This window comes from Primulina eburnea, chromosome 13, assembly GCF_022965805.1.
Source record: "Primulina eburnea isolate SZY01 chromosome 13, ASM2296580v1, whole genome shotgun sequence".
In the NCBI taxonomy this organism is placed as follows: Eukaryota; Viridiplantae; Streptophyta; class Magnoliopsida; order Lamiales; family Gesneriaceae; genus Primulina; species Primulina eburnea.
Window position 1 is genome coordinate 13,973,736 of NC_133113.1, and position 13,610 is coordinate 13,987,345.

At 40.5% G+C, this 13,610-nt stretch overlaps 1 protein-coding gene across 2 annotated transcripts; it reads left to right on the forward strand.

The window, feature by feature from the left end:
* The first annotated feature begins 974 nt into the window (after positions 1–974).
* On the forward strand, positions 975–7,672 carry LOC140809814 (uncharacterized). Of its 2 annotated transcripts, none has more exons than XM_073167549.1 (2): positions 975–2,385; positions 7,389–7,672. In XM_073167549.1, exons 1-2 carry the CDS (start codon positions 1,224–1,226, stop codon positions 7,418–7,420), a joined length of 1,194 nt encoding a protein of 397 aa, XP_073023650.1. In that variant the 5' UTR covers positions 975–1,223; the 3' UTR covers positions 7,421–7,672. The 2 variants fall into 2 exon arrangements, 1 of the variants encoding a protein (XP_073023650.1); XR_012113184.1 differs by lacking the exon at positions 975–2,385 and adding an exon at positions 6,391–6,796.
* The last annotated feature ends 5,938 nt before the right edge of the window (positions 7,673–13,610 follow it).

Genomic DNA, 13,610 nt, shown 5'->3' on the forward strand with positions numbered 1-13,610 from the left:
CATTGTATATATGTCATTTCAGATTGGTATTGACAGATTCAGCAGCAAGACTTCGTCTACGACACAGATTGTGCGACGAAAGGTATAGTACATGTTTTGTTTGGGGAATCATGACTCAAATGAGATCACATTTGAGTTTCCCAACCAAAATCACATACTTGTTTTATTATCTATATCTTGATATGATTAAGATTGTTTATAGATTTGTTTATAGAACTTGTATACAAATCTTGCTATGCTTTGTTTACAGATCATTTCACATTGCATTAGATGATTATGCTTGTTTACAGATTTTGTATTCATGCATTAAGATAGGGCAGTCTGCAGATCATCCAGACTTCTAGATGTTCGGTTCTATCCCAGCTTAGGGGAAGATCACCGCCCCTTTGTAGACGTGGATACAGATCAGGCCGAAGTCTAGGAATAAGATGTACCGTCACCCCGATTGGGAGGGTAGGTGATAGATCGTCTTATTCACACCGGGATCCCTAGAGTTCTAGTCGAGTCGAGTCTAGACATGATTAGATTCGCCTTGCACGATTTTATATGAATGACATTCATATCAGCATGTTCATGTTTTAGATTGTTTTAATGCATGTATACATGTTTATACTGGGATTTGTTCTCACCGGTTTTCCGGCTGTTGTTGTGTCTGTATGTGTGCATGACAACAGGTGGGGCAGGATCTGGGTCACGCAGAGGATGAGAGACAGATATAGCGTGGTGATCTCGGGCATAGCAGATGGCTAGTTGTGTACTTTATTATGTACTGTAGCTGAACACTGGATTTCTTAGTACGTACCAGACAGGATATGTATATTATGTGTTCATGTTGTAATTAAATAAAGATATGCTGTTGTTTTATTTACATTAGATGTTAATGTAGAAGCAAAAATTTGACCCACTTTTTATATTAATGATCCGTTTAATCCCATAGATAAGAATTAGAGCCCGGGTCCCCACAACAGGTGGTATCAGAGCAGTAGGTTCTGTAGATTGAGATAGAGTAGTATGAGCGGGGTAGAATGTGTTTTCTTCCTTTCTTTTGTGTGCTAGCATGATTATTGCTTTCCCTATTACATGTTGTTTGTTATCTGATTTGATTTTCAGCATGTATTGGTAAAGACTGAATCAGAACCGATTCTGGATCAGAGGTATATGATCAGAGGAGGGCTGAGACAGATTGTATAGAAGGTGTACTAATCTGTTTGTATATCAGATTCATGCCTCCTAGAAGAGCAGTTGTACCTTTGCGACCACCAGCACCAGAGCAGGGTAGCACATCCGGTGATCCGATGGATGTTACTGCGACCCCTATGGAGACTCTACTGAAACGATTCCAGTCTTTCCGACCACCGACCTTAAAAGGTACAGAACTTGCAGTTGACTGCGAAAGCTGGCTTGAGGACATTGAAATGTTATTCGAGTCTCTCGGGTACAGTGATGAGAAAAGGGTAAAGCTTATTGGCCATCAACTTCAGGATATAGCCAAGAACTGGTGGATGAACATGAGAAGAGCACTAGAGCAACGTGGTACTGAAATCACGTGGAAAGTGTTCAAGACGGAATTCTATCTGCGTTTCTTTCCCATATCCTATCGTAAAGATAAAGGTGCAGAATTTGCCAATCTGAGGCAAGGAGCACTGAACATTGAAGAGTACGTTGCCAAATTCTCTTCTTTGCTTCGTTTTGCACCACATGTTTCAGGTAATGATGAGGCCATGGCAGATCAGTTTATAAATGGCCTGAATCCAGATATCTTTACATTGGTTAATACTGGGAGACCCGATAATTTTGCTGATGCATTGAACCGTGCCAAAGGAGCTGAAGCAGGATTTCTTAGGCAAAAGAGTGCTCCGTTTGTTGCACCGAGTCCGAGACCGCCACTACCTCCATCTCAAATTCCTCCTCCTCGTTTTGAGAGTGGTGGCAGCAGTAGTGGGCGAAAGGATCAGCTGAAAGCGAAAGGGAAACAGTTTAAGAGGGCAGGGAGCAGTTCATCGAGCTCCAGCGGGTCAAGACAGAGAGGTCCTGGCCAGGGTACGGATGTGACAGGCGTGTATTGCAACACTTGTGGGGGTAAGCATGCGACTGAACAGTGTCAAGGGGTGACAGGGAGATGCAACTATTGCAGGCAACCAGGACATTTTGCCAAAGTCTGTCCACAGAGGAGTGCACAGAGATTTCAGAGTGCAGGGTCATCAGCCTCTGTAGCTCAGCCTGAGAGACAAGCTCCCTCTGTCCATTCCTTTCAACCTCCACAGACTCAGACTCAGCCTAGAGCTAGAGGTAGCCAAACGGTGAGTCAGCCTCAGAGACAACAAGCCCAGGTGTTTGCGTTGACTGAAGAGCAAGCACAGGATGCCCCAGATGATGTCATTGCAGGTAACTGTTCTCTTTGTGGTTATCCTGCCTATATACTGATAGATACGGGCGCATCGCATACATTCATTTCAGAACGATTTGCATTATTGCATTCCTTACCTGTTGAGTCTTTGTTAGATGTTGTGTCTATTAATTCTCCGTTGGGAAGTGGTTTGATATCAGTAACTACGGTTAGACATTGCATCTTACAGTTTGAGGGTCATGAAATTGATCTAGATTGTATCGTACTTGGGTTAGCTGATTTTGATTGCATTGTTGGGATCGATATGTTAACTAAGTACAGAGCCACCGTGGATTGTTTCCACAAGATTGTCAGATTCAGACCCGAGATGACAGACGAGTGGAAATTCTACGGGAAGGGTTCCAGATCTCGGATTCCCTTGATTTCGGCTCTTACTATGAACAGATTGTTACAGAAAGGAGCAGATGGTTTCTTTATTTATGCTGTAGATATGCAGAAGTCGAGCCCGACATTGGCGGATCTGCCAATAGTGCGGGAATTTCCAGATATTTTTCCAGAAGAAATTCCAGGGTTACCTCCAGTGCGAGAGGTAGATTTTAGTATAGATCTTATGCCAGGTACCACTCCTATCTCGAGAGCTCCTTATAGGATGGCGCCAATAGAATTGAAGGAATTGAAAGCACAGTTGGAAGATCTGCTAGCCAAGGGGTATATCAGACCTAGTGTATCTCCTTGGGGCGCTCCGGTGCTATTTGTTCGGAAGAAGGATGGATCGATGCGGCTGTGTATCGATTACAGACAGTTGAATAAGGCCACGATAAAGAATAAATATCCATTGCCTAGGATCGATGATTTATTTGATCAACTACAGGGATCATCAGTCTATTCTAAGATTGATTTGCGATCTGGATATCATCAGCTCAGAGTTCGAGATGTAGACATACCGAAGACAGCATTTCGAACCAGGTATGGGCATTACGAGTTTATTGTTATGCCTTTTGGTCTAACCAATGCTCCAGCGGTATTTATGGGCTTGATGAATCAAATCTTTCAGAGGTATTTGGATGACTTTGTTATTGTCTTTATCGATGATATTTTGGTGTATTCTAAGACCAGAAATGAGCATGCAGAGCATCTCAGAATTGTGCTACAGACACTGAGAAATGAGAGATTATATGCTAAATTGTCAAAGTGTGAATTTTGGTTGAATCGAGTTGTCTTTTTTGGACATATCATATCTGGAGATGGTATTTCTGTAGATCCTAGTAAAGTAGAAGCTGTGATCAGTTGGTCACGACCGACTTCTGTTCCCGAAATACGCAGTTTTATGGGTCTCGCAGGATACTATAGACGATTTATCCAAGATTTCTCCAGTATTGCCAAGCCAATCACACAATTGACTCAGAAGAATGCACCATTTGTATGGTCGGAGGAGTGCGAGTCTAGCTTTCTGGAACTAAAGAAGAGACTGACTAGTGCTCCAGTATTGGCGATACCTTCAGGTACGGGTGATTTCGTTGTATATTGTGACGCCTCTCACAGAGGGTTGGGTTGTGTTCTTATGCAACGAGGTCATGTGGTCGCATACGCCTCGAGACAGCTGAAGCCACATGAAGTTCGATACCCCATTCATGATCTAGAATTGGCGGCTATCGTATTTGCCCTAAAGATTTGGCGTCATTATCTCTATGGCGAGAAATTTGAGATTTTTTCAGATCACAAGAGCCTGAAGTACTTGTTTTCTCAATCAGAACTGAATATGAGACAGCGTAGATGGCTTGATCTACTGAAGGACTTTGATTGCGAGATCAAATATTATCCAGGAAAGTCAAATGCAGCAGCAGACGCCTTAAGTCGAAAGGTTTGTTCCCTATCCTTATCGACGATAGGTGTTACCAAGTTAGTTGAGAATTGCTGTCTGTCTGGATTAGAATTTGATACAAAGACTAAGCCACTACGACTTGCTGCTGTTCAAGTTGAGCCAGACCTGATCATGAGGATTAAGGAAGCACAAAGAACAGATCAGAATGTGCAGAGATCGATGCAAATGGTCAGATCAGGGCATGTGTCAGAATATCAGGTGCGTGATCATGTGCTTTATGTAAATAACCGTCTTGTGGTGCCAGATGTTTCAGACTTGAAGCATCAGATCATGTCAGAAGCACATAGTAGTCGGTTTAGCATCCATCCTGGTGGCAGGAAGATGTATAATGATTTGAAGACACAATTCTGGTGGAAACAGATGAAGTCAGACATCGCAGAATATGTGTCTAAGTGCTTGAACTGCCAACAGGTGAAGGCCGAGAGGAAGAAGCCTGGTGGATTACTTCAGAGTTTATCCATTCCAGAATGGAAATGGGATCACATTTCCATGGATTTCGTGACGAAGTTACCCAGATCATCCAAAGGCTGTGATGCGATTTGGGTCATTATTGACAGATTGACCAAATCTGCGTGCTTCATTCCGTACAAAATGACGTATAAACAAGATCAAATGGCGGAGATTTATATTCGAGAGGTAGTCAGATTACATGGAGTGCCAAAGTCCATTGTATCAGATCGTGATCCACGATTCACTTCGCACTTTTGGCACAGTTTACAGCAGGCGTTAGGTACGACCTTACACCTTAGCACTGCTTACCATCCTCAGACAGACAGACAGTCAGAACGGACTATCCAGACATTAGAGGATATGTTGAGGGCCGTCGTGCTAGATTTTGGCATTAGTTGGCAAGATTCCCTATCTCTCTGTGAGTTTTCTTACAATAATAGCTATCAGACGAGCATTGAGATGGCACCGTTTGAAGCTTTGTATGGCAAGAAGTGCAGATCTCCACTATACTGGGATGACGTCTCAGAAGTACCAGAACTTGGGCCAGATATGATTCGTGACATGACAGAGAAGGTGAAACTTATTCAGAAGAGGATGAAGACATCACAAGATCGACAAGCTAAATATGCCAATATCAGACGTAGACCGTTAGTATTTGAAGCAGGAGATAGAGTATTCTTAAAAATTTCTCCATTTAGAGGCGTTGTAATATTTGGCAAACGCGGGAAACTATCTCCTCGATACATTGGTCCTTACGAGATTCTGGAGAAGATTGGCGATCGAGCTTATCGACTTGCACTTCCTCCTTCTCTATCCGGAATACATGACGTTTTTCATGTATCACTGTTGCGTAGATACATGCCAGATATTTCTCATGTCATTCAGCCTGACGAAGCTGAACTTGATCAGACATTGAGCTATGTTGAGCAACCGATACAGATTCTTGATCGGAAAGAAAAGAAGCTCAGAACGAAGATTATTCCTTTAGTGAAAGTTCAGTGGAGTCGTCACGGCGTGGAAGAAGCAACTTGGGAGACAGAAGCAGATATGCAACAGAAACATCCCGAGTTATTTTTTTGATGTAAGTGTTTAGTCAATGTTGATTTTATTACATCTTGTATATAGAGTGCTTGAGATTTCGAGGGCGAAATCATTTCTTAGAGGGGGAGAAATGTAAGGGCCTGAGAATTACTAATCTTCATTAACGCGATATTTGAAGATATGGGAATGCATGTTATGTCATGAGAAGCATGATGGAATGCCAAGATTCGGACTCTGTTAATCCGAAATTATGGAATATAATTAATGTGATTATAGCCGGACCATATCGAGACCAAATTGGGCAAAGTATTTTAATTCCACAAGTGTTGGGCAGAACTAGTGGCGCCCGAGCGGTAGGAAGTGACCGCCCGAGCGCCAATGCTCATTGGGTTGATGTTCGGGCAGAAAGTGTGGCGCCCGGGCGGTAATTTATGACCGCCCGAGCGCCAGAATCTCGCACCGCGGCAGAACGTTCCGCGCCCGGGCGGTAGATCTTGACCGCCCGAGCGCCGAGCTCGCGCCCGGGCGGTAAGTTTCGACCGCCCGAGCGCCAGCGAAGTTTGGCGAGAACAAGCCACGTTTCATGGCATGCAAGTGGCGAGATATATATATATATATATATAAGCGAATTTCTCTTCAAAATTGATAAGAAATCAGAAAGGAGAAAGCTCCGAGAGCTTTTGGAAATTTTTGCGCTGGTATCTTTCAAACCGTCCGTCAGATTTGAAATCCGACTTCGATACCGTGTTCCTAGCGTTGTAGGCTACGCGTGGACGTAAGTTTTACTATGTTTTGGCATGTCTTGAAATTATGATGTTGCAGGAATCAGATATGATTCATATATGTTGTTCTTGACATATTAGACATAGTATAATCGTAAACGGATTTAAGAACGGACACGGTATGGAATTGTTATGAATTTCAGAGTTGAATTGACTGGGATTGGTATCAGATTTGTACCGTTATTGATTGTGAGTTAGAGGTTGATACAGTACATTGTATATATGTCATTTCAGATTGGTATTGACAGATTCAGCAGCAAGACTTCGTCTACGACACAGATTGTGCGACGAAAGGTATAGTACATGTTTTGTTTGGGGAATCATGACTCAAATGAGATCACATTTGAGTTTCCCAACCAAAATCACATACTTGTTTTATTATCTATATCTTGATATGATTAAGATTGTTTATAGATTTGTTTATAGAACTTGTATACAAATCTTGCTATGCTTTGTTTACAGATCATGTCACATTGCATTAGATGATTATGCTTGTTTACAGATTTTGTATTCATGCATTAAGATAGGGCAGTCTGCAGATCATCCAGACTTCTAGATGTTCGGTTCTATCCCAGCTTAGGGGAAGATCACCGCCCCTTTGTAGACGTGGATACAGATCAGGCCGAAGTCTAGGAATAAGACGTACCGTCACCCCGATTGGGAGGGTAGGTGATAGATCGTCTTATTCACACCGGGATCCCTAGAGTTCTAGTCGAGTCGAGTCTAGACATGATTAGATTCGCCTTGCACGATTTTATATGAATGACATTCATATCAGCATGTTCATGTTTTAGATTGTTTTAATGCATGTATACATGTTTATACTGGGATTTGTTCTCACCGGTTTTCCGGCTGTTGTTGTGTCTGTATGTGTGCATGACAACAGGTGGGGCAGGATCTGGGTCACGCAGAGGATGAGAGACAGATATAGCGTGGTGATCTCGGGCATAGCAGATGGCTAGTTGTGTACTTTATTATGTACTGTAGCTGAACACTGGATTTCTTAGTACGTACCAGACAGGATATGTATATTATGTGTTCATGTTGTAATTAAATAAAGATATGCTGTTGTTTTATTTACATTAGATGTTAATGTAGAAGCAAAAATTTGACCCACTTTTTATATTAATGATCCGTTTAATCCCATAGATAAGAATTAGAGCCCGGGTCCCCACAGCAGTCCTAAATAAATCATGTCTAGACTTGACTCGATCTGAAACTCTAGGGATCCCAGGGTGAATAAGACGTCACTGGCTGTCACCTACCCAACCAATCGTGGTGCTGTACGTCTTATTCCTAGACTTCGGTCTGATCTGTATCCACATCTACAATAGGAGAGGTGATCTTCCCCTAAGCTGTGATATCACCGAACGTCTAGAGTCTGCCTGATCTCCAGACTGTCCTATCTTAATGCATGAATAACAATCTATAATCATAGCATAATCATATAAAACATAATAAGAGTATAGTATGTGATTTATTGGGCAACTCAACGCGATCTCAATTGAGTTGTTCTTCCCGAATATCACATGAATTATACCTTTGTCTTCCTGATCTGATGAAGACGACGTCTCGAAGTCGAATTTGTCCATATCTGAAATGACAATAACCAATACACTGTATCAATGTGTAATCCAATTCACAATCTGTCTGGTCAATATCTGAATAAACTACAATCTGATTCATATCAACAATATTACGAGATAACAGAAACCAATACTGAATCTGATCAATCTGTACCAATTGATGTTTAGACGGCATAACACTACAGTCTTGTAACCCCGTCAATTCTTAACATCACAATTACACTACCAGAATTCCTAATAAATCTCAGTACAATCTATAATTTCAGTATCTGTACCCTGTAAAATGAATAACAGCATAATTCTGATAGCAATCTCAATCAAATCAACTCTAAAATTCATAACAATTCCATAAACAATCTGTTTCTAAATCTGACTGCGATTCTACAATATCTACGGTAGTAGAAACACCATATCTGAATCATCTTCAATTCTAACAACATCATAAAATCAAATCTTGTCTAAACGTAATAAAACTTACGTCCTTGCGTAGCCTGCGTTGATAGGAACACAGTACCGAAGTCGGATTTCAATTCAGATAGACGGTTTGCTCGCAAATCAATTTAAGAAAATAAGAGCGAAGCTTTTCCCTAAACCCACGATTTCTTTCCCCTTTTCTGAAAATTTCGCATGCCAATATATATATATATTTGTATACATCCCACGTTGCGTGCTAGAGAAACGTGTCACCCTTTTCAAATGCCAGCTGGCGCTCGGGCGGTAATAAAATTACGCCCGGGCGCGAGCTCGGCGCTCGGGCGGTAAACATCTGCTGCCCGGGCGCGAGGAGTTCTGTCTCCGAGCTTCCCCATTGGCGCCGGGCGGTCGAAAGCTACCGCCCGGGCGCCACACTTGCTGCCCGAACTATGAATTACCGAGACATTGGCGCTCGGGCGGTGCTTTTCTACCGCTCGAGCGCCGAAGTTTCTGTCCAAAACTTGGCTAACAATTGCAACGACGCCCGGCCTTGTCATATCGGTTCATTTGAGTTCGTATAACCTTGATCACGTCAATTAATCAATGTCTGATTAAAATAATTAAATCTCGGGCATTACATTTCTCCCCCTCTTAGATCTGAGTTCGTCCTCGAACTCATAAGCAATCAATTCAAATATAAGAGAAGAAACGTATAATAGAGTTTAACATCCAAACTCATTTCACTAGCCGAATCAATCCCATAATACTGGCTATACAACACCCGTATACGCCAATTGCAATCCATAACAAAGCAATACCACCTGTAGTTGCTATTCCATCTGTGTATTCCAATTAAAGACATAATCCATCATCGGTCCCAAATACCAATCGTCATCATCTGACATTGGTTTCCTACCTCTATTCATTCAGATAATTAGTGCTAACATCCAGTATTTGAGTTCTACCAATATCTTTCAATATCTGACTACTACATACTGACTACCTGTCAATCTGTAACAAGTCTGAGAGAAACAGCTTATGATATAATCTACCATAAGTGCATACTTCATCACAATCACATCAATCTGATTATTTCTTTGACAGTGATCTCTGTCTTCTAGTTTTGTTTGTACATCTTCTTATACAACCTACTTGATATAGATTGAACAATCTATCAATCACTATCATACCATATCCCAATCTGCAGAAAATGGTGGTAATTTCATTACAAAAGCTAGAGAAATGTACTCTCATTTCTATTCAGGAATATACTAAGTCGGTAATAATCTTCTAATTCCTAGCTTTCTGGCTTCTTTTGTTAACGATTCAGACATATCAGTACCATTTCTACCAACCTTACAACATAAATTGCTGTCCCAACTGATCTTATCTGTCTATACCAACACTATCTGTTCGAATATCATACATTCTGAATCATCTGAAAGAAAACTGAATCCCCTACGGTGCATTTCTGACACTACTTGAGACTTCAGATTCGAACTATCCGGTATAAACAAATTGTTACTAATATAAAATAATGAAAAATACCTACCTTGCATTCGGTTCTGACTATCCATATCAAAAGCTGAAAACAATTCTGAAACATTCTGATATCATACAATAGAATCAGTCTGTCTGATACAAACACAAAATCACATATCTGTTACTGTAAAGATACTTTGCTCTGATTTCAACTGTTTACAATAAACTGTATTACACTGATTCACAATAACGGTAATATCACATCGAATTCTGAATAGAAAGAACTTATACAGATCTAGTGAGTTTAAGAAAACTCATAACATAATAGATTTTGGCTGGCTGACCAATCTTCATACTGCCCAGATCAACTGCTTTATCTCATCTGCAATTAGAATATACTTCCAAACAATATAAGATGTCTCAAATACTGATTTAAACTCATAACAATACTCAGCAGATGTAAATCAACACAAGAAGAAGATAATCAGAATAAGATAATCTGTCCAAATCAGATAAGAAAGTTCTGACATATCTGACATTCTGCTAATTCTGACATTCCTGATACCACATAGTATGAATATAAACCTGTATCAATAACTGCATTCGGAGCCATACCTGACCCATTGCTGTATACAATAATCACAGTTCTCGGAATATTTAACCCAGTCTTCAAATATTCAATATAAACAATCAGATGCTGTGGATATACCCCGAAATCATAGATATAACAAGCATAATTCTTCAAAATACCCCTGAACACATAATCTGTCAATCTAGAAACAGAACTAAAATGTCTTCAAGAGAAATACACAATCAACTGGATTCCTTAGCCCATACTTTAATCTGTCAATTCTTTCTGATAGAGAACCCCTCTGACATCTTATCTAAGAAAAAACCAGTCAATTATGATATTACTATCAAATCTTAGGCTCGATTTCAGTGGATCTACTGAATACATAAGGATGCCATCTGTTCCTTTCTGTAATAATCGAGTCCTAAACCCTACAATTTTCTAAGGACTTCTGGATCTAAAATCCTCATTTATCAACTAGATCTGGTCGTAATCTTACTATTTCTGGAACACATGCTACGATATTTCTGTACTTGTTTAGCATTACATATCAATACTGAGATCGAAATCATATAACACAAGTACATCATAATCTAGCCCAATCCCGGTTTCATTCTACTGTAGTATACAACATGTCACAGAAATCTCTGATATCAACATATTCCTTCAAACAGTAAGGAAATCAATACTACAGCACAAACAGACCCCATAACTATAGCATATCACCATGCTACTCAATCACAGATACTCATGAAGAATGCATTAGTATATATCAATACATCTGCAATATAATCATAAAGAATAGTACCTGTTGTAGTTTCTGGGTTTGTTTCTCACGCATTGCCACCCGATGGTCCTGCTCCCTGGAATCTGTGGAAACCCTTCTGAGGACACACTCTAGCAAAATGCCCATGTTGTCCGCAGATATTGCATCTACCAGTCACTCCCTGGCATTGTTCGGTGGGATGTCTCCCTCCACACCTAGCGCAATAAACTCCAGTATAACTCGGACTGGAGCCACTGGAACTAGAGGAACCACTGCCTAACTTCTTGAACTGTTTCTTCCGAGCTTTCAGAAAATCTTGCTTTCCACTCGTACTGCCACGTTCGAATCTCGAAGGGGATTGTGGTGTCTGGGGTTGCTTCACACACAACCTTGCTAATTGTCGAATCAGACTCTCTTCTGCTCTCTTTGCTTTACTTAAGACATCAGCAAAGTGATAGGGTCGCTGTAGATTCATGAATGCAACTATCTCCGAATTCAATCCTCTAATGAATTGATTCACTACAGCTTCATCATTCCTAGCCATATGAGGAGCAAAACGCAACAAAGTAGAGAATTTAGCAGCATAATCATCAATATTCAATTGACCTTGACTTAAATTCTCAAATTCTGCTTTCTTGTCTTCTCGGTATGAGGCGGAGAAAAATCTTTGATAGAATTCAGTCTTGAAGACTTCCCACGTGATCACAGTACCACGTAGTGCTAATACTCTTTTGATTGTAATCCACCAAATTCTGGCAGCCTCTTGTAATTGGTGAAATACCAATTTAACTCTTTGGTCATCTGTACAATCCAGTAGATCCAACAATATCTCTATGTCCTCAACCCAGTGCTGACACGTTTCCGGCGTCTCTGTACCACTCAGAATCGGCGGCTGAAATAACTGAAATTCTGCCAACTTAGTTTCCATCGGAGTCGCTGACACATCTATCTGCGGTTCTGGTATATATGGCGGATCATACGAAGTACTTCCAGTTTCCAAAATCCTTCGGGGAGGTACATCTGATTACCACACACATTAGTAACCCAATAATACAAATCTGTGCCAATCTTTTCTGATCATGATCATCTTACTGCTGATCATGAATCCGATCTGATTCATATCCCAGAATACATAATACCAATTCAAATCATATAATCAGGTAAACATGTATCTTTAAGCAATAACACATAGTCTCATGCTAGCACACAATGTCAGTCAACATTAAAATCAATATCATGCTAGCACAGACATGCAAGGAAAGAAAATTCCTCTACCCCGCTCATTCTCTTCTATCTTAATCTAAGTCAGTCTAAAAGATCTATCAGTTCTTACTATCTCAGTCTAAAGAATCCTCGACTCTGATAATCTAAGTCTAAAGGAACTATCAACTCTGACTATCTCCATCTAAAGGACCTATGGCTCTGATACCACCTGTTGTGGGGACCCGGACGCTAATCATCTTCTTAATCATAGTTGGGATTTAATTATCGGTTCTGATAAACAGGGTCTAAAAAATTTTTCGTTTTAAATAAAAACTGCGGAAGGTAATGGAATTTAAACTATATACATCTCTATATAGAAAATACGTTTCAATATTTAAAAGTACAAATATATACAACAATCTAATCTAAGGTTTCACTACTAAAGTTCAAGTAGAAACACCAAGTCTACTCCAAGTCCGGAATCACCACGCTATACTCGTATTCTCTCATCATCTTCTTGACCCTGATCCTGCCCCACCTGTCGTCATGCACACATACAAAACAAGACGACAGCCGGATAACTCCGGTGAGAACAAATCCCAGTATAAGACATGGTAAGCATGTATATACACAAACCAATTCATAAAACATGCTATCATGAAGATAAACAATCTAAATCATAAAAACATGCGAGCATAACTTAAAGCAATAACGATGGGTCCCATGATCTAGGAGCCACATCCATATAAGCATGCAGTCCTAAATAAATCATGTCTAGACTTGACTCGATCTGAAACTCTAGGGATCCCAGGGTGAATAAGACGTCACTGGCTGTCACCTACCCAACCAATCGTGGTGCTGTACGTCTTATTCCTAGACTTCGGTCTGATCTGTATCCACATCTACAATAGGAGAGGTGATCTTCCCCTAAGCTGTGATATCACCGAACGTCTAGAGTCTGCCTGATCTCCAGACTGTCCTATCTTAATGCATGAATAACAATCTATAATCATAGCATAATCATATAAAACATAATAAGAGTATAGTATGTGATTTATTGGGCAACTCAACGCGATCTCAATTGAG